At 43.2% G+C, this 21657-nt stretch overlaps 1 protein-coding gene across 1 annotated transcript in view; it reads right to left on the bottom strand.

The window, feature by feature from the left end:
• CCDC80 (coiled-coil domain containing 80) overlaps positions 1-13265 on the bottom strand; it is a 34068-nt gene extending 20803 nt beyond the window's left edge. The window contains exons 1-3 of the mRNA XM_032348894.1: positions 12460-13265; positions 10125-12028; positions 1958-2114 (exon numbers count right to left, since the gene is read on the bottom strand). Coding sequence (XP_032204785.1) covers positions 1958-2114; positions 10125-12017 — 2050 coding nt within the window. The 5' untranslated portion in view covers positions 12018-12028; positions 12460-13265. The remainder of the gene's footprint in view (positions 1-1957; positions 2115-10124; positions 12029-12459) is intronic.
• Between the last annotated feature and the right edge of the window lie 8392 nt (positions 13266-21657).

Here is a 21657-nt window from a genome sequence, read left to right as displayed (position 1 = left end):
CTTCTGTTTTTATGGTTATTGTTGTAATGGTTAGGCCTTTGTTGTTGTACTCTCTCCCAAATACAGACGCAGCATAGGGATTGATGTTCACAAAACCAATCACCTATCCACAGTGTTCTATGGTGGGACATTGGAAAGGATGGTATTAATTTTCCTTTGGAGCTAACTCAGGGAAAGGTGAGCTAATAAAAATAGACAAAGGATAACTGAAACATCATATTTGAATAAGGTCTAGAGACCTGTTATACAATATTGTGCCTATAGTTACCAATACTGTTTTGCACACTTAAAAATTAGTTAAGAAGATAGGGCTCAGAGCACATGGGTGGCTCAGTTGGTTAGGCATCCTACTCTTGATTTTAGCTCAGGTTATGATTTCAGAGTTGTGAGATCAAACTCAGTGTCAGGTTTTGTCCTGGGCATGTAGCCTGCTTAGGGTTCTCTCTGTCCCTTTCCCTCTGCCTCTCCACATTTCCGTCTCTTCCCCTCTTTAAAAAAAAATTGGGGATCACATTTTCTTTTCTTTCCTTTCCTCTTCTTTTCTTCTCTCTCTCTCTCTTTTTCTTAATAGGCTCCACACCCAGTGTGGAGCCCAGCATGAGGCCTGAACTCATGACCCTGAGAACAAGACCCGATCTGGGACCAAGTGTCAGACACTTACCCATCTGAGCCATCCAAGTGCCTCTTTACCACAATTTTTTAAAAATATGGAGGGGGTTTGGGAGAAGGGGGTGGGATTATGGACATTGGGGAGGGTATGTGTTTTGGTGAGTGCTGTGAAGTGTGTAAACTTGGTGATTCACAGACCTGTACCCCTGGGGATAAAAATATATGTTTATAAAAAATAAAAAATTAAAAAAAAATGTATAAAAACAAATACATTTAAAAAAAATATGAATTAGAAGCTAGACAATATCCAAACCAAACTGGCATTATATGACATAATTTTGACTGCTATGTATTCTATTACATCAAGATCACATGACAGAAAAATCTGTGAGATAATGTGTTATATGTATTGAAGTTAAATGTTAACTTATGGGAAAATATGTTTTATATTCTTTCTGAGTAAATGTATTTTATGAAAAATATGCAGGATCTGCAAATGTAAAATATGAAGGACTTCAGTTGTAGTTAAAATAAAAAAAATTAAAAAGTAGAGAATGCATGAAAGGAAAAAGGGTTTTTTGATTTTTTTTTTTTTTTAAGACATAAAGCCCCAGAGATGTAATAATTATAGAAGATACTGGGTGGATCAGATCTGGGGCTTCTGACTCTGCAACCAAACCACTCACAGTAAGTCTTGCAACATTCCCATGAGAACTGCAAGGAGTTAGGCAGCTGCCCAGCGCTGAGCTGTATGCCTCATGGGCCTCACACGCACCATTAATATGAAAAATTGTGAAAACTCTACAGTCAGCCAAATTCTTTGGCTCTCCAAAAGGACTTGGGTGCAGTTCAGTCCATATTTTCAGTGACTTTTTATTTAGCTGAACAGCCTTTCTCTGCCCTCCCCGGGCTTGCTAGACTAGAGTCAAGGGCTTCCAAAGGTCTGGCAGGTCCCCATCTGTGAGTGAGTCACCTGCAGTGTGAAAGCAGCAGGAAGATCAGATGGTATCATTCACAGGCTAGATGACTCGGGAGCCAGAGGAAGCTGTCTGCATACCTTTCTGGCTCTCCCACCACTGTATTTCTTCTCTCATTTTTCTCTGCCTTATTGACTTTCAACCCATAGAATGCTTGCATATTTCTTTCATTGTAACAGCGCCAAAACCTTACACCAGAACCACCCAGAATAGTTACGTAAATAGGCTGTTAAACTGATCTTTGTCACCACAGGAAAGAGCCCTCTGAATAACTGAATGACCCTCTGAATGCCCCACTGACCTCTCCCATAAAGTTTGTCCCACCTTAGGTATGAGAAAAACAATAATGCAATTAAAATGTTGAAGAGAACCTAGCTGGAAGTGGTCGATTTTCATGGTACTGTTGTTGACAGGGCCAAAGATGGTGATCACGGAGATTTTCCTGGTGGCCATCTTACAGAAACTTTCCAGATACTCATCTCGCTGCTGCACGTACATGTTGTTCTCAGCCTTTGGAGCCGTGATCAGCTAGAGATGGGAGGAGGCAAGCAAATATTAATTCACAGTGATAGTTGTACACAGAGGCAAAGTCCAAGGGGAGAATTTGAAATAGAGGGCCGGTAGTGACTGACACGAGAGTCACCTAAAGTGTTCTATTGGACAGTTATCGTAATTAGGGCCCAAACAAGCCATTTGGAAAGCTCCTCCCCCGCCCCTTTTTTAAATGGTTCCAGATACCTTACAGTTTTCTATTCTCACTAGTTATCTTTAGTACTAGTCTTCATGTGTCCTAGCTTTTTCATTTGTGAACTCTTCACAGGAATACTTATTTTGCAAGGCTGTTACATGAATACTGGACATGCAGTCATTGTTAGCAAGTGCTATCCCCCTTCCTTCCTTTTGAGCTTTATTATCCCAATGGACTGCTCTCGTGAATTCAGTGGTTTCCATTCTTTTGTTTCATGTCCCACAGGGTTGAGAGAGCTTCATACTCTTTGTAATTTCAAATCCATACATAGATTCTGTTTCATTCTTAATCATACTTTAATAGGCAATCTCGCAGAAAGTTTTTGGGATGGCCTTTTGCCCTATGATTTGTTACACAGAATATATTCATTGCCACACTGGGCCTGTACAGGGTTTGTGGCAGACCTCTTTGACACTGGAGAACCCCCAACAGGGTGGATTTTGCTCTTTTGGTTCGGCTTTCTATAATTCAGGCTTGGCATTTTTCAACAAGCTCCTGTGTGTCTTTGAAGCTCACTGCCAACCCCTGGCTTCTGGGGAAAAAAGAGGAAAAGACAGAGCAAAAGAAAGAGATGTGACAGTCACCAGAGACATCTGGGAAGGTAGATTTTATAATTTTGGATAAAAGGAGGATACCCTTCGTTTTTAGGGCTCCTGTTGAATGCTCTCAATGTTTCCATCTAACTGGATATAAAAGCTTTTCTACTTCCTTGATTCTTTTTGTAGGCTTTTCCTGAGCCCTCTCCAATTTTACCAGGTTTTTCATGAGCAGAGACCAGAACTATGTACCACACCCCACGAGTGGGCGGTCATGGTTCACCCTGGAGGTGGAAGGATGTGGCATTTCATTCTGATGATGAGCAGGTCTTTTGTTGAGCTCTCTGACCCTAAAGAGCTCCCTAGACTGTTGTCTGCATGACCCTTTGCAAACTCATCATTTGGCTTAGAGCCCAGCCTCTCTACCCTTTCTCAAACCTGACAATATTCAAATTTGTCAGCCACTTTTCTATTTACTCATCTAACCTTATAAAAGATTTCTGAAGTTTGGGGCTATTAACATGGCATTTTTCAGAAGGCAAGTTGCCATGTTGTTAATCCCTTCCAAACACTTAATCAAAACGGTTAATAAATCTGCTCCCGGCTTGAAACTGCTATTTATACTGCTCTGTCAGAGATGTGTTTATTGGTGTCTGCAGGCTTTCTCTTTTATAAATTCCCTGCGCCAGACAAAATACTATCCCTCATGGAAATCAAAATGTGTTCGATAACTTTTGAGTGGGACATTAACAAAGATTTTTCTGGGATGTAGCTTTTTTCCCCCCTCAGGTTGTTATTTATATTTAGTTAAGTGGTCATGATTTTGTGTATTTTTGATTTTGTGTTTATATGCCTGTTCAGGTGGACAGGGTGGGTAGACCATGCTTATTTTAGAAATGTAATTCCCGAAGAGGAAAAATAATATTTTCCCAAATTTATTCATTGATTCATACTTAGCCTTAAAAAAGATTTAGGGTGGCTATAAAAGGATACAGTGACGGTATTTTTGCTTTGTTTGTTAGTTTTCAATTGGTTTTATGACATTTGAACGTATTTCTTCAGGTTTTAATAGTGGCGCATACCTTGGAGCTTTATTTTCAGTTGGTATATTTAAGGTTTTTTTTCCAGGCCATTCTTTGCTCACAAACACACTACTTTGAAATCAATGAATGTTCAAGTGAAAATACAAAATAGCCAGGAACAAAGATAAGCTTTACTGGTAATGACTTTGGATTCCCTTCTCTAAATGAAGGACGTGACCATATTTAGAATGTACTTAGAGGAGTCTCTAGGGCACAGCTGTCCACATGCTAGATGACTGATAATTACTTGCTTTTGTAACTTCAAATCCATACATAGATTCCATTTTATTCTTATCGTACTTGGCCATGGACCTTTACAGCCCATGGACACCATGATAGGACAGGATTTCAAGAGTCCTCACAGCTCCCTCTGGTCTGTTTTTCCCTCCTGTGAATAACTGGGACTTCAGACAACGTAGAATCAGTCAGAAGCCCATCCTTCCCGGCCTGGCAGCTTCTCTCAGTACCTCTGAACACAATAGCCCTAGGGCATTGGATACCCAGCAGGAATCAACATAAATAAATAAAGAACCCTGATGTTTATTTTCACCTCAGGACCTGTGCCCAGGGATGCCTTAACCTACCCCTGAGGTGACATTTATTTTGCATGACTCACTTCCTCCCTCCTGCAACGTGGCCCCAGACTCTCTCTTGCTAACATTTCCTCCTATTCCTCCCTTATATGACCTCTTCACCCTGCAGCCAGACTGGTCTCTGTTATGAAATGAAAGGAATCTGGGCAGAGTGGCACAGAGAAAGGGTGAGTGTAGTTAAAGTGGGAGGGACTGCATTTGTTCTTAGTTCAACACTGGCTATCTCAACAAGGCCACTTAACTTTCTGAACCTTGGCTTTTGCATCTTTATAATGGAACAACTTCCCTGAAAATAGGAGTGAGAATCAAGGGGAAAAAATTTTATATGTGTGTGTGTGTGTGTGTGTGTGTGTGTATGTGTGTGTGTGTGTGTGTGTGTGTGTGTGTGTGTGTGTTGTAGGCTGTGTGCACATAAGCACCATACAGGTATGTTGCCTCTGAAGAGTTGACTCTCATTCCTTCCTCTGCCTTGGCCCCTATTACCCTTTCCACACAAAAACCTCTCCTCTCCCCTCCACCTTAACTACAGGTAAGAAGTCTTCAAATGCAGCATCTTCCTTAACATCTTTCCTAGCCCTCAATGGTCACATTCTCCTTTCAATTGTTGTTCAAATGTTGGCCCATGTTCCTTAGTTTCCATAGATCACTTCAGCCAGAGGTGAGGTGTAGTGTCCCCCTGCTTAAGAATGTCTAGATGACCCCTGAGAAACAGCTGCTAAAGACCCCTTTCCCCTTGCATTTAATCTGGTGCTCAAGCTAGCATCAGGGACAGTAGTAGAGGCTGATCACATGAACATATTTCAGCCACTCTTTCCCTGTGTGCTGACATCTCCTTCCCCTTTGCTGTTAAGTTTGACAGTGTTTCAAACAGTGTTTAAAATGGTAACCATGTCTGGGGCGCCTGGGTGGCTCAGTGGGTTAAAGCTTCTGCCTTCAGCTCAGGTTGTGGTTCCAGGGTCCTGGAATTGAGCACTGCATCGGGCTCTCTGCTCAGCAGGGAGCCTGCTTCCCCCTCTTTCTTTCTGCCTGTCTCTCTGCCTACTTGTGATCTCTATCTCTGTCAAATAAATAAATAAAATCTTTAAAAAAAAATGTAACCATGTCCAATTCTCTCTTCCTAAAAAGAGCATCCTAGAAATTCTCAATAAACATTATTGTCTGACACTTGGCCTCTTTCCAGTTTGGTGGTATAAATCAGGACATGTATCATGGGTTCAGAATTGTGTTGTGGTTCTATTTTATGTTTCTGTTCCAACTGGCATGTTGGCACAAGGAGCCTCAGAATATAATGGAGCCAGTTTGCATAAGTGAAGGGAAAAAACAAGAATGAGAAGATGCTAAAGGGAAGATATAGTAAGTCTCAGCTTATTTTAAGCACTGTGTTAGGCTCAAAACACTAGATTTTTACAAATTTCTGAAAAATAACTTCCAAGCTAGGAGTATGCCTTAGTAAAGCAGAGCTTTATATACTTTTCTAAAATTAAACCAAATAAATAGATTGTTGTTTCAATATCCAAATTTCTGAGGTAGTGTTAAAAATAAGAAGCTACTTGAATTACAGGAGATTGTCTCCAGAGCGTTTAACTTGATCTTGAGTCTATGTAATTCCACAGTGTAAGGCCTCTTGCTAGGTGACAAGTAGGTATATCTCAGGGCACAAAATGATGGCTTTTCAGCTCTACACCACATAGTCCAACGTTTTAATGATAAACAGTGTTTCTATATTCTTACTGTTGTCAACTCTAAACTGACACCAACCAGTCTGAGGGGTTAGGTTAACTGGGATTCAATCTATTATTCTCGACTGACCCCCAGGCAAGCCAGAGGGCTCAGGTGCAGAGAACCAGCTGGGCAATAAGGTCGGAAACTCTACACTGTTGCTTAGCACAAAATATTGACAATTGTTAGACCTTACCATTTACCTGAGTAATTTAGGTTAAAAGTGAATTTTAAAACATATGAATTGATGAACTAACAGGATGATTTCTCAGTTTCTCCTTCACTTTATGTCATACGTCCCCTGAAGGCTTACACTCAGAGGATGCAGAATGGCGGGAGTGGCTGGAGTATGAATTTTAAAATCAAAGGGACCTGAGTTCTAATTCTGCCTTGGCCATGTATTAGCTACGCACCTTAGGAAATTTCTCAAACTCTCTAAGCTTCTTTCCTTGACTATACAGTGGAGTTAGTGAGTCCTTCCTCATGGGATTGTTATGAGAGTTAAACCACACAGCTTTGGCAAAGCACCTTGCAAGATGTGCTCTTGAAGGACTGACCTCTGGTCTCAGAATAGGACACCTGGTTTTACCTGCAGCTCCTTGGAAGGTCCCTCAGATGCTGTTCACCATGGTGATCATTGTTTCTCTAAAAAAATGGGTTAAGGAGGAGCTACATGATGTTTTCTCATCCAAAGAATGATATAAATACATGTAAAGCCCTAGGGGTTTATGATACATTGTAGCTGATTACTGAGAAATGGAAAGAGGAGCTAAAAGTCTAGTGTGACTTCTTAGAATGTAACCTCACATCAGTTTGCTCACATTGGGTTCAGTTGAGGCCAGTTGGAGGTGTATCTCGTCAGACCTCCTTTTATAGCTCGGAGACTGAGAAGTCTTAATGAATATTAATTGAATCCCTGCACTTCCTGAATAACATCAGCATGTGTAATAGGAAAAATAAGTGGAAAAAAGATAAATGGCACCAACCAGCTCTTTTACCCAGAAACCCAAGTCTCCCCTCTGCCTGGTGAAACAGATTCCTTTTCTCTCCATCTTTTGATATTATATCATGTTTATTTCATCTTGTCTTTTCTAATCAGTGCCTATTTTAGATATTAGCTCTTCTAACAACAAATTTCTGGTATGATCATCAGCTGGGCACACGTGGGATGGTGAGATGGAACTGCCTCCTGTTGGTACTTTCTTCCTAATAACAAACCTGGTTCTCTCACCAGCCCCAAAGAGCAACGCTGCTATGAGCCACCCCAGTTGGTTTCTGGTTTGCCTCACATGACATCAGCAGAGGCTGTCGTTTGAATTTTCATTTGCTAGAAATTTATGATCAGGGACACGGTTTAAAGCAGAAAATACCCAGCTGGGCTTTCAAATCCCTGACTAAGCGAGTAGAACGAAAGGGGAGAAATGAAAGGCATGACTAATATCAGGGATAGAGTATGAACACCTCTTTCTTTGGACTCACAAACCAGGGGCAATGGAAGTATTTGCCAGACGGGTGCACAATTACAATCCCGACATTTTACCCATGATTATTTTCCCCCTGCAAAAAACCTGCCCATGAAGAGAACTTTGCCTGCCCTGTTGGCTAAACCACCAGGGTTGGGTGATGAGCTTTAGCAGGCTGGACAAAGTCCTGGGTCCTTGGGAGGAGCACACTGTGCAGACTTGCCCACACCTCAAAGAGAGCAGTTGGCTCCCTTAATGTCTGTAACAGACATTTAAGTCCCAGGTAGAATTCTCCTCTGAAATGGATGACTTTTTTGCCTCTGACTAAAATATTCCCCTTTAGATTTATATACTCTAAAAATAACCAAGTAGCTGGTTAGTAACCAAGTAAACTACTCTTGCAGTTAGTAGTTAGTAACCAAGTAAACTACTCTAGCAGCCTCTCCTCTGCTAATTTATATACTTTAAAGCTCTGGTTAAAAATGAGTGAAATATACAAAAACGCATAACAACACACACACATACACACACACAAACCTGTAGAATCAATGAAAACTTACATTTTGTTCTAATGCATAGATGCACCATTGTGAAACAGCTGAGAGAATTTTGGGATATGCCCTACCCACGATAAACACCACTAGGAACTCTGCTCTGAGTAACATTTCAAATGCGTATTTAAACTTTTTGAAACCACTAAAGATAAATGGACACCAGGGCCTCTCTGCTCAGATCATTAATCCAAATTTAGACCAGATTGGAAAAATTAAAAGCCCCAAGATGCCTTGAGAGAAAAGTGCCTATCTCTTGGCGGGGGTGGGGTGGGGGGTGGGGGTGGCGGGGTTGGGGGTGGTGGTGGTGGTAATGATGCGGGGTGCAGTCACCCTGTGCCTTTAGTAGGACAGCTGTCCTCAGTGGCATGAAGTGTTTCCTTCTCACCCACGTATTGGAAAAAAAATCCTTCTTCACCCACATTGCCTGACATTAATTTACTGATCTTTTTCTCTGAAGTGATTGTGCTGTACCTTCTCCTCCTTGATAGCCTAGAGTAAAATAACAACATTAAGAAGGGGTAGAAATCTTGGAAGTGCCCTAAAAGAGGGTACAAGGAGACATGGGGAGGGAAAGAAGCCATTCTTTTTTTTTTTTTTTTTTTAAGATTCTATTTATTTATTTGTCAGAGAGAGAGAGAGCACAAGCAGAGTGGTAGAGGGAGAAACAGGCTCCCTACAGAACAAGGAGCCCGATGTGGGACTCGATCCCAGGATGCTGGGATCATGACCTGAGCCGAAGGCAGCCGCTTAACGAACTGAGCCACCCAGGAGTCCCAGAAAGAAGCCATTCTTACATGGCTGATGAGAACTGCCCTTACGTTTAGGATGAATTTATTTTTGTCCAAAGGCTTCCTTTGGCTTGACTAGATTCTTCAGTTATGCTTTGAATGGAGGCTAGTAATGGCCAAAAGAGAGAGCTCCTGATATGGATCTATGACTTGCTCTGTATCAGTGGCTTCAGAAACACAGGCAAAGTGGGAGCAAGGTTTGTCTGTCTCCTTTCACACATACACATACACGCACGCACACACACACTCACGGAGGGACACTTTTGACAGAGGCTCAGGAGAAATTGACATCTGTCCCCTAGCACATTGGAAATTGGAACAATTAACCCAATTCCCTATGCTGTCTTTTTGGCCTCTCACTGGAAGTTGGGCAGTGATGCGGGAGGCAGTCTTTAAGAAAAGAAGATTTCAACTACCTGGTTTTAAAGCATTGGTGAGGGTCATGCCAACAAGGACACTTCCCCATGCCCAGTCATACCCACTCCCCACCCTGGCTGTCTTTCTTTCCTCTTTCAGGCTTCCACTCTGATAGAGACCTAATTAGGAGAAAAAGGAGAAATTTTACCATTTCCCCATACACATAGTTCTAGTTCCTAAGCTCATGAAGTGATATGTCTTTTTCCTAAGTCATGACAAGAGTCAATGCATGCCATTTTAGGAACTCCTTTGATCTTCTTTTATTCTTTGAACTTGGTAAAAGGGAGCTCTACCCAGAACTATCTGTTGGAAGAGAGCTAAGGACAGGGGATGGATACTAACAGGTTTGGAAGAAGCTCAGCATATGTGCTTCCCTGGGTTTATGTCTAAGAGCTCCCGGCCATTAAGTCTGGACCTTAGGGTCACAAACCTGTGTGGACAGAGGTTCATAGAGCACTAAACCAAAAGAAGCACCTGGCCTGGCTCCCCTTCTGGACAAACCTCCTGATCTCCCTTACATGGCACGGAATCAGCCACAGTCTGCCATCCAGCAACATGATTTTAAGAAAAATAACAAAGCAAACTTTAGCATGCCCTGCCTCAGCCCACAGAACAATGCTGGGGAGAAGATTACTTACAAGCAGCCTTCGTTTGCCTTCAAAGGACCCCAGCAGATCGGTCACAGACTTCCTGGGACTCTGAGTGAAGTGTTTGGTGGTGGGTTTCAGGTAGCCCTCCTGCTCTGTTTTACCTGCTTTTTTCTTCTTGCTCTTCTCTTTCTCCTGCCTGCTCTTTTTCTCAGCCTTCTCCTTCTTCACCTGCTTTTCACTCTTGAGTAACTTGTCTGCTTTCTCATTTTTCACCTTTTTTTTCTTCTCCTTCTCAGGTTTCTCAAGCTTTTCATGCTTTTTCGATTCCTTTGCTTTTTGGGGGGGAACATTCCCCACCTGCAACTCCTCCTCCAGCTGAGAGGCAGTAGGCCTGCTGAGGTCATACTTACTCTCATACTCATTGCTAAGAATTTTGTCCTGGGCTTTCTTTTTGGGAGGTTTCCCCTTGGCTGGCTTGTGAGGACCTGGCACCACATTTGGGTCCTGGTGGCCATGCTCCCGTCTGTCTGTGCGGTTGTCCCGGAAACGTCCGGCGCCCGCCCTTGTGCTGTGCTCTGAGACGGTGGTGGGAGGGGCAGCCGTGAAGCTCTCGAAGCTGGTGGCCTTGCTGGGCCTCCTGGTGGCCTGCAGCCTCTCCCTGTGCTGATCCTTCCTGGGCTGAGGGTAGAGATTCTCTGAGGCCACCGGCTCCCTGGCAGGGGCCACCTCCACCGTCACCGGGGCCCTGTGGGCATCTGAGGAGGGGTGCACCCTGGGAGTCCAGGGCCTCTGGGTGGTGGGAAAGGCCGTGGTGGTGGTCAGTCTTGCAGCTGCAGTTACCACCCGAGAGGTGGCCCGGGTCACTGTTGGGACTGCAGCAGGAAGCAGGGTGGTGGCCCTTGGGGTTGGAGGAGGCGGGGGAGGGGCGGCCGTGGTAGTGGCCGGCTTTCTCTGCATCTTCACCCGAGTGTCTCTGGTTGGTGGGACTTGGGCTCTCCTCTGGTCCTCCTTTCTCTTCTCACTGCTCACCGGCTTTCCTGCCCCTCCACCATTGTTCCCCTCCTCCACCACCTGACCCTCAACCCCAGAGGCCTTGCATTTTTGGACAAAACCCTTCTGCCTGATTTTCTCAATCCTGCGGATGGGGCCTTGGTCGATGATCTCATACAGGGCCTCCAGCCTGACGGGATAAGGGTAGCGCTCCTCAACCTGCAGCGTCTTCTTCAATAGCACCATGCCGAACTTCCCCTTCTCCAGCTTCAGGAAGCTCATCAGTTTCGGGATGAGGCTGGGGTCCAGGGGCTGCTCCAGGACGCGGCCCTCGCTGGTGATCCTCCGCACTTTGCCTCCTTCCTCGCCTGCCTGGTGGAACAGCACGATCTGCTGGATGTGCCTTTCCGCCAGCTCGCAGTACACGTCGTCCTTCAGGAGGCTCATCATGAGACGGTAGTAGCCCTCGGAGGAGTGAGGGGCCGAGATGACCCACACCCTATTCTTCCCCGCAAAGCTGGCGAGGATGTTAGGAGAACTGGACCCAGAGGGGAAACGCAACATTCTTGAGCGAGCGGAGGACCCCTCATCTCGGATCATGTCACTGGGAGAGCTCGGGGCTACTGGTCTCTGCTTAGGTCTCACTGGGGCCCCAGTGATGCGCTGGGGGGCCAGCGGCGCAGTTGTCGCGGGAGCTACTCTCAACACCGGCACACTCCTCCTTCTTTGGAGAGGCGGAAGGTTTGGTTCTTCCAGAGTGGTTCTCTCAATTCCCTGAGACCTCCCTGTGTGCCTCAGAAGCCGAGCTGGCCTTCTGTTGGCTGGGGAAACCAGAGGTGCTTTCCGCCCTCCAGGGCTCCCTCTATTCATGGCATGGAGGTGGGGTTCTGATCCACACACCAGCCACATTGCCAACAGCATGGTAAAACTGAGTCCCATTCTCCATGTCATTGTGCAGTCCACTTTGAAAGGCAGCAGGGTCAAAAGACAGAAAGGGGCAGGGGGAGTGGGGGAAAAAAAAAGAAGAAGAAGAAGAAAAAGAAAATCATTTAATTGCAAACAGAACTGGGCATTTTCTTTTTCTCTATCTTGGCCAAAGGGTGGGGGAAGGGGTGGTGAGAGAAGCAGCAAGGAGGTCAGGGAATGGAAAAAAGGATGAGATCCTGTTGCTTTTAAACCCCTGTAATTTGTTAGTGCTTAACAGAGACAGTTACATTAAGTAGGAAACCCAGCTCCGCTCCCCATTCAGCATGCTTGCCCTGTTTCCACCGGGCTCTCTGATGCTCCAGAGAAAAGGCACACTGAGCATATTAATTGTGACAACATTCCTATTTCATTTCTTCAAAGGAGCAACAAAGAAACAAACCAAAGACAGAAAGGATTACACACTTACATTGTGGCTCATGGAGATGGAATGCAGAGGGTTTAAAAGGCAATCTGAAGTGTGGTCCCAGGACAGTTTCTTAGATGAAATACTTTTCCTCCCAAGCCTCTTTCTCCTTCGCCCGGCTGAGCAGTACAAAGGGGGGTGTGCTGCAGCTCCAGCTCCCAAAGGCGCCACGGACCCACAGCCTGTCCTGACCTGAGGGCCGAACTGCTTTCTTCTTTCCTCTGGCTGTCTTTTCACCTTCTTGACAAGTAGGATGAGGCGAAAGGAGCTGTCCTTGTGAGTCTTTGCCTCTCCATTTGGCTGTAGTTTCTGCTCGCGTGCGTGTGTCTGTGTGTAGCAGTCCCCTGTGCCGACAACACAGGGCGCCCCTGAAAGTGAAGTCCCAGCTATTCTTGAATCTTGCTCTTTCTCTCTTTAGAGTTCCAGAATCCTTCTTATCACCCTTTCCCCCACAGTCTGGCTGAGTCCCTTTGTTTCCGAGCGTGAAAGCCCTGGGATTAATATGTTTTCCAGGCTGAGGCAAAACACAGGAATGTGATGTTGAAAAAGGACTTTCTTCTTTTCCTGCGCTTCTCCCCTCCTTTATTTCTCCCCACTTTTTTTTTTCCTCCTCTTTTCCTTCTCCTTCTTTTTCTTCTTCCTCTTTCCTGGACCCAGTCCCAGAAATGCCAGGACAACCTCAGTTTCGATCCAAACCAAACTCAAACAACAGCAGCCGCTGGAAATCAAGGGAACTTCACTAAGAATTTAACAGATCAGCAAAACACCACCTCCTTCCCACTTCGGCACATTGAGAGTGGCCTCGGTGGGGAAGGGGAGGGCTGTTCTTTGGGGTGGGGGAAAGTTTTGAAACACTACACATCATCATAAATCTCTTTAGAATAGGATGGCTGAGGACTTAACCCCTTCCATACCAAGGAACCAGGATACTTTCCCTTCCTGTCTGGACTCACATTGCACACCGAGAAGGGAAAATTCTCAGATTTCTGTATCTGGCTGCTTGGTTTTCCTAGAGACAGATACTCATTTGGGTCAGGGTGCTTGGCTGTACGTCCAAGGATGGTATATATATTTATAGTTCTGTGCGTATATTTTCATCTCTTTCTCCCTGTTTTATGTGTTTAGTTTGAGGTTGGAAAAGCCTATGGAAAACATGACTGGGTTGTTTTTATTTTATGCTAATTGGGGATCATATTACTGAGTTCTTGTTCGTAGTTTTCTCCTTGGCATGGAAGGAAGCTGGGAAAAGGTCAGAGATGGCAGGCGATGGCTGCTGTTCCCCTGAGACGGTAGTTGGTCATTACATCTGGGGAAGAGTATTACGATCTCCAGCCCTGGGCTCTGGCTAGAGATGGTAAGCTAGAAGTTTCCTCAGAGGCCATGGATGTGTGAGGGAGTATGGGGAAACAGTGCAGGATTGTGCTTTCCAGAGACGTCAGGAGTCTGGAGTGTTTTAGGCAATCTTTAGAAGTCACCAGATCAGGTTCCGAAGAAGAGATTGAGGCAACTCTGTGGATCCACCTCCTGGATCTGCCATGGGCATCAGCTTTTGGTGGTGACAGTAGGTGACTCAGGATATACAGATATTTCTTCCAGTGTCTGAAGAGCATCATTCAGTCAGTATTAATTGTTACAGCAGCGGTGAACCAGGATTTTCAGAAGGCTCCTTCGAGCTAGGCCATGACAGTGGCTACCCTCACCTGGTTCCTAATTGCTACCCATTGACCAGCCCCATCTCTGATTGGTCACATTTACCTTTCCTTCACATAAGACCCCAGCACGGAATTAAAGACCTTTGGGGTGTTGAGTGTAGACTTTTCAACCCACAGCTTGGAGACCAAAGGGTGTCAAGAGGAAGGGCACTCCTATGGAGCTCTTTCTGACACTTGTGAGTATAGTAACAAAGGTAGACTTCTGACAGAGAACTTCCGTCCGCTAGAGTTGGAGAAGACATCCTCTCTCATGGGATTCATCTGCTCAGTTGATCTAATAAATAATGCCTTTGTTATTTCCCTTCTCACATCATAGTGTATTCCGTGCTATCCTTTACTGAGCCTACTTCTTTCCTCCCCTTTTCCTTTTGTCTTTTCCCCACCAATAACACTACCATTGGTTGAGCATTTTCCCATGCATCTCTGGCCTTGGTGCTTTCATATATCTCTTTCTCTATCCTTCACATCATCTGTATGAGATAGGTGGGATGATACCCATTTTATAGATGGACATATTGAAGTTTAGTAAGTTTAAATAAATTGCCTACCATCACACAAATCATAAGCTCTGAAATTTGAGCCCAGGTTTAAAACTACCTAGAAAACACTATGCTATCCTGTCCCCTTCTTTCATTTTCTTCCCATGCTTTCTCTTTTTTCTCTTCTTGCAACTCCTTTTTTGTGTTTCTAGTATTCATAGAGAAGTAGTAATGGTTTGTTCAACAGGAGCACTTATAATTTTAGAGTCCCACTTTCTGGAATAATTGTATAACGGTACTTTTTTCCTTTCTTGAGAGGTCCTTAAAGTCTTTTATCCTTTTCCTTAAATATCCCATGGCTTCCACCAACTTGCTGACCATGTGCACAACATTTGTCAGCTGTGCACTGGTAGAGTTGAAAACAGTCAGTTTTGCCATGGCAATTTGACCCAGAGGGGAAGCCAGCCCAACCTTGAGCTGTTTGTGTCTTCCTGGAGCCCTCAGACTTTCTTCCCTTCTGTGAGCCTCACTAGATGGCGCGCTAAACACATAGGCGGGAGAGAGCCGACTGTACCACCTCAAGGTCTTCTCAGCATTCCCCATTCTCTGCTCAGACAGACTAGCAAAGTGGGGTTTCTCTCTGCCTGTTCAGAGTTTTTCCAACCTCAATGCCTAAAGCCTTCCCTGAAACCTCAGAAGTCCATAAAGCACTTACTTAATAAGAGCAATTAAGAAGCATGGGTTTGTTAGAAAATCCTATAAATCATTATCATGGTTTGTAAAGATTCTCAATTTCTAGTCCAAGATTTAAGAGTTCTGTATTAAAAAAATCTCTCTCTTAGATCTTTCCATTTCTTCCCTTGTAACTTAAAAAAGAGACATTAACCCATTAGCGGAGAAGAGAGATTTGGAAGAGATGGATGTTGAGTCAGAGAAAGGTAAAAGGAATAACATTTGAAAGTAGAATTTAGAAATATTAGCTTGGGAATTCACTGTGTTGAAACTGCCTGATACTGGCTGCACAGTGATTTGGAGGAAGGAAAGGAAATGAATGCACAAAACAGAATGACACAGGCATTAGAGACACAGGGATGGGAGTAGCCATTTGATGGAAGTTGGAGTAAATGGAAGGAGGCATCCAAAAGGAGGTGTGCTAACTGGTCAGACTCACATAACCCAAGGCTTCAGCAACCTAGGACTAAACCTCTGGGAAATAGCAGAGCCATTTTATCACACTTTTGTGGCAGAGATACGGAATTATACACTGAAGATTGCTATGTGCTTTTCCTTTTCATTTGCAGACCTTAATCAAAGATTCAGTCTTAAGGATGAAGACCACATTACGTCCTTCAACATGAAAAAGAATTCTACTCTTTCTCACTATTCATGGGGCAGAACAATGACAGAAATAAACAACAGGGACCAGGGGAAAGCCAGCGGTGTGATAATTCAGGAGGCTGCCAGCCCAGAGAGGCTCTGAGAAAGAGTAATCCCCAAAAAGAAACTCTGAAATTGTTCCTGGAATGTTAACAGGGTCACATGTTTAATCCAAAATTGATAAATGTGTGTATTTAAAAAGATAAATAAAAATAAGAAATATTTGACAGGATAATGGCCCAAACTCTTGGGGAGCAGTTATAAATATTCTTTTTTTATTTGTTTATTTTTAATTACTTTAGAATTTGCTGGGGGAGGAGGGCATAAAGGCACTTTTTCCCCCCAAGTGGAAGGTTACTTAGTTAAGAGAATGTTGAACTCCTAATTAGAACAAATTGAAAGATGTTGTCCTAGCAGAAATTAAGGAACTATGTAAATAACTTAATGGCTCATTTTAAATCTTTAATGTTAAGATTTGAAATTTAGATCAGTATTGATTGCCATTCCATCAATACCGATGCAAGAGGTTAAATTTGTGGGCTTATCAGTTTGCTGCGTGGGGGTTAGTTCCAGGTTGGCAAGGGATAGACAGTACTGTGTTCAAAGTCTTAGCCATTGGCCATTGAATGCATGCAAAAGATTTCTGTCAATCAGGTTTAAAGAGGCAAATTATAATTATGCTGCTCTGCACACCTGTGGGTATAGCCAAAAAGAGACCAATGGTCCATTTTTTTCTCCCTTCTTTCAGCCATTCTCTCAAATTTTGCCAAGAGTGCAGACTTTGTATCAGGAATGATACAGAACCAGGAAGTCTCTTCCCCCTTAGAAGTTCCCACTGGAGAAGCCAAACAATTGTCAATTATATTTCTACAGCCAACTTTCTCATGAAAAAATTCAGTGCTGACGATGGCTGCAGCCAATATGCATGGAGTCCACTCCTGTTGGAGACTGCTCCTTTTATCCCTGGAGCAGGCTTTTCCCCAGAAAGAGGCTTCCCATGGCAGCTACTGCATGGCACTGGAAAATCCTGTTTGGTATGTTTCATTGGCCCTAGAATCCACTAAACTCTACACGAGTCCAAGATAATCTGGGCGGCAGGAGGTGTGTGATTACCTGACAGTCCTTCTTCCTTGTTGTCTCAGTCCCCATCTTGGTTCTGTCTGGTGCACTTTCTCTGCTGGAATCACCCCATCTTTCACTTGTCATTTCTCTGTATTGAGCCTACCCTCTGGGTTTTGATCACATTGCTAGAATACTACCTTACATAGACAGGGATTAACCAACAAGATGGCAATTCATTCACTCAACAGATATTTATTCAGTGCCAGACATCGCTCTAGTCACAAGGGATATAGCAATGAACAAACACTCCCTGACCTCATGAAAACTATATTCCAATAGTAGGAAACAGACAAGAATATAAAAAAAATAAATACACCTGTACCTAGATAAGAGCTTGGAAGCTATTGTTTTCAAAGAGAAGGGTGTAAAAAGCGATGGAGGGAGGATGGCCATCTTAGACAGATGTCAAGGATAATGGCCTTAAGTGGAGCTGGAAGAGCTATACACCCAAGTACCGGGGAAGGGGAAGAACATTCTACGTGGAGGGAATAGCTGGTACAAGGCACTGAAGAAGACTCTGTTATACAAGCGTGTCATGGATGAGTGACGTTTGAAGGATCGTAAACAAGGACGTGGCCAGAACTGATACATAATTTGAAGCAATCACTATGGATACTACATGGTGAATGGACAATGGCAGCAGGAAGACCAGTTAGGAAGACATTGCACTAGAGCAAGTGAACTGTGTGGGAGCTTACATTAGGCTGCTAGCAGGACTATGGGTGCGGAAATGCCATCCTCTTTGGTATACACTTTAAAGACAGAGATGATACTAGTAGCTTGGGAAACAGACAAATGTCTTGCTTGAAAATTGTGTTAGACACTCTGGTACAGAGGTCAAGCTGGCAGTTGGTACATGAGTCTGGGTGTCAGGGAGGACTGAGGCTAGGATTATAAATCTGGGAGGCTGTTTCATGCATGAGGCTGGAAGAAATCACTTAAGGAGTACACATGGAGAGGAAGAGTCCTGTGGCCTAAAACACAATATTTAAAAGATGAGAAGAGGAATCCAGATTGTGGAGGAGGAGAAGCTGATGTGGTAGGAGGAAGGCAAGAGGACGTGCTGTTTTCCACTGCTCCACAGCTTGAATCACATACTGCCTCTGACCCTCTCTTTGCAGGTCCTAACCACATGTGCCCACATTCAGCTCATTTCTCAATGTCCACGCTCTGTACCATCTCTTTCACAGTGTTTTCTGAGAAGTCCCCGCACAAACCGTTCTCCTTTCTCTGAGAAGGTATTCTGCAGAACATCACTCTTCTAATTGTTTAGTACTTCAAATACTGGCTTTTGTCCTTCCAAGCACATCTTTAAGCTTCTGAAAACATGCAGTAACCCTACACTTATTTTGCATTCTTAGCACCCTGCATGCAGTTATGGTACAAAAATGGGACATTTGTACTGATCTAATATAGTTAAAAGGAGAGACAGCAAAGTTTCAGAAAACAACCCAACTATGACTTATCACCTTAAAGAAGGAAAGAACAGAAGAAAAGAATCTACACTGCTAATGAACCAATCACTTTATCTCCATTTATTGAATAATAGTAATAGTAACAGAGCACATGGCACTGTAAGTCATCAAAATGGAACCTTTTGCTTGCATTGAGTCATGGAATTGTGAAATTGAAGCAAAACATTTGTGTCAAGTAATGTAAATCCTCGTTTTATTCGTTCCTTCAATCCCACGGTAGATGGAGCACATTTTGTGTGTTGAACCTTATTCTGGTGTCAGAAATATGGCAACAGACAAAAGTCTCTGCCCTCATGAGACTCACATTCTCTCAGTGAGAGATAAGCACTATAGAGAAAAGCAACGTGGGGAAAAGTAATAGCAAATGAAGGAAGAAAGGTACTATTTAAGATGGGGTGATCAGCTATTACGAAGTGCCAACCTTACCAGAGTAGCTGTACACTACGTGTAAAGGAATCTTAGCATACCCTCCACTTTGTCACTTCTTCAACCTCTGAAGTTGGATTTGGGTTTTAGTCATAGCCTGAAGTCTCTAGAAGACAAGTCAACTGAATAAAGTAGATGACAAAATTGTATATTTCTGGCTGTGGTCAAAATAATAGATGACTATAAAGATAAAGTTTTCTAGGGACCTGGGTGGCTCAGTCGGATAAGCATATGCTTTCAGCTCAAGTCATGATCTCTAGGTCCTCAGACTGAGTCTCACAGCAGGCTCCCTGCTCAGTAGAGAGTCTGCTTCTCCCACTGCCTCTGTGTTCTCCTTCTTGTTCTCTATCAAGTAAAAACATAAATAGGCTTTCTGTATCGTTCATTAACTGGCTTTGGAAGAAATATAAAAAAAGAGTTTCAAAAATTCTTGAGCACCTGACGTAGAATAAATACTTCCTATGTGTTTCAGTGAATGGATAATTGAAATATCGCTATTTATAGTTTCCCAAGATGTTTGCTTTGATGTCAATGATATGAATTTGGATTCTACTGTTTTCTAAAAAGTCACATTAGTTTGTAATCACACCCCAGAAATCTCTGTTTAAAAACTATATTGTTATAACTTAAATATTCTTAACCAAAATCTGTTGCAAGAATTCCAGAATAAAGATCAAATACAATGTGGTCTTCAAAGAGAGTTTAAAAATTCAAAATTCATTCTGAATATGTTAACAGGTAACATTCCAAAGCTTTAAATGTTATTTTTGTTTAAAAGTTAAGCATGGAAAATAAAAGCATGTGGTCCCCTTTACAGATAATTTGAGATGATGGATTTTGGCAGGAGTCTTGGCGTTAACTACCAGGAAATTCAGTCAGTACAAATAAATGTTGGTAAGTAACTGCTTCTAAAACAAGAGAAAGGGCTTAGATTTAAAAAAAAAAAAAAAAAAATCCTGTTTCTGGTTGGGGAGCAGTTCCCAGCTCCCATATTTGGAGGTTCCATATATTCATCAGCACAAAATTTTCAGCTGGACAAGCCTTAGATTAGAATCCGAGGTTCATGCTCACTAATGGTGTGAGAAGCTGGGCAAGGTTGGGCAAGCTGTCAACCTCCCTGAACCTCTCAGTTTCCTCATGTCCAAAGATGAGAATGGTTATTTTTTACATAAAAGGGTCAACTTTTCTCTAACAATGATTTTATTAGAGTGCTTCCTGGTTCAACTTACAGGAAATCCAGAGCTAACTGCTGAAAACAACAGGGAATTTGTTAGCTCACAAAAATAAAGTATCTTGAAGTAGAGCAAGATTCTGGATTGATTTGCCCCAGAAGTTCTCATTCTTTTATTTCTTTGTTCATTGTGGTAAAATATAGACAGCATAACATTTACATTTTAATGATTTTTTTCATTTTAATGATATGTAAGCGTCCAGTTGAGCAGTACGAGTGCATGCCCATTGCAGCCATCACCACCATCCATGTCCAGAACTTTTTCATCTTCCCGAACTGCAACTCTACCTATTAAATGATTTCCCTCTGTTGCCTTCCTTTCCTCAGTCCCTGGAAACCACTATTTGACCCGTCTCTATGGATTGGACTGTAAATGGCTATTTTTTATGTATGCGATGTGCCTACCACAGTGCTAACTCTCAGATAATCAGGACAGAGGGGAACAGTGACTGCACAAGAACATCCAGCCTAAGGCGACAGCTTACTGGAATGATGTGGGAAGGAACTAAAAGATCAGACAGAAGTGCTAAGCTCCAAACACAAAGAGAAATGGTTAAACACTAGAGGAGGAGTCACCTATTAACTATTTTGGGCCAATCTGCCGTGAAATCAGAAGCCAGAGTAGTGTTTACACGTTGTGTCTTCTTTTGGCTTTTACCTTTACAGCAGCAAATGTCTTCCAATTGGTCTTCTGGCCACCAGACTCATCCTTCTAATCTATCCCCTAAAGGGTTGTCACTATAATTTTCCTCAAACATCAATGTTTTATTCCTGCTGCAAATTCCTCAACTGTGAGCAAAGAACTTTAGAGAGAAAACTCAAGGCTCCCTTGGTCTAGAAGTGGGCTGAAAAATAGGTACTGATTCTAGCAGTAACCTTGGAAACCTGCTGATGGGCATGGATTTTAGTAGTAATGGTGGAAACCTGCTGATGTTGTGAAGTTGGATCAAGCTGCAAGCAGTCATGAGATGGTAGGCCCTCAGTATAATACCTGAGTGGAGCTTGGGACCCTGGGATTTCCTCCTGCAAAGAAGGTTTTGAACTTTAACCAACAGATGAGTGTGAAGGTACCCTAGAGAAGCAAGAGAAATGCATGACCTTCAGGTCCACAGTCTTTAGAAGAAGATGGTTTGAATGTGAGCTGCACAAAATGCAGGGAACTATGAAACTCCCCAGACACATCTTATGGGGTCCACTGAATGGTGAACATCCCCATGTAGGAAGAGAAAGCAGAGCCCCAGAGCTTCTGTCTTCAATTAAAGAGCAGTGCAGTTGCATTGGAAATTGAGCAGTGATTCCATTAATTAAGGGTTTTAACAACGTAATTATAAAAGTTTTCCTGAGTGTAAACTTGGATTAAGATGGAAATCATTTCTTTT

This window comes from Mustela erminea, chromosome 1 (assembly GCF_009829155.1).
Source record: "Mustela erminea isolate mMusErm1 chromosome 1, mMusErm1.Pri, whole genome shotgun sequence".
NCBI classification, from domain to species: domain Eukaryota; kingdom Metazoa; phylum Chordata; class Mammalia; order Carnivora; family Mustelidae; genus Mustela; species Mustela erminea.
The sequence above is the reverse complement of the archived record's forward strand: the minus strand, read 5'-3'. Positions and strand labels throughout refer to the sequence as shown.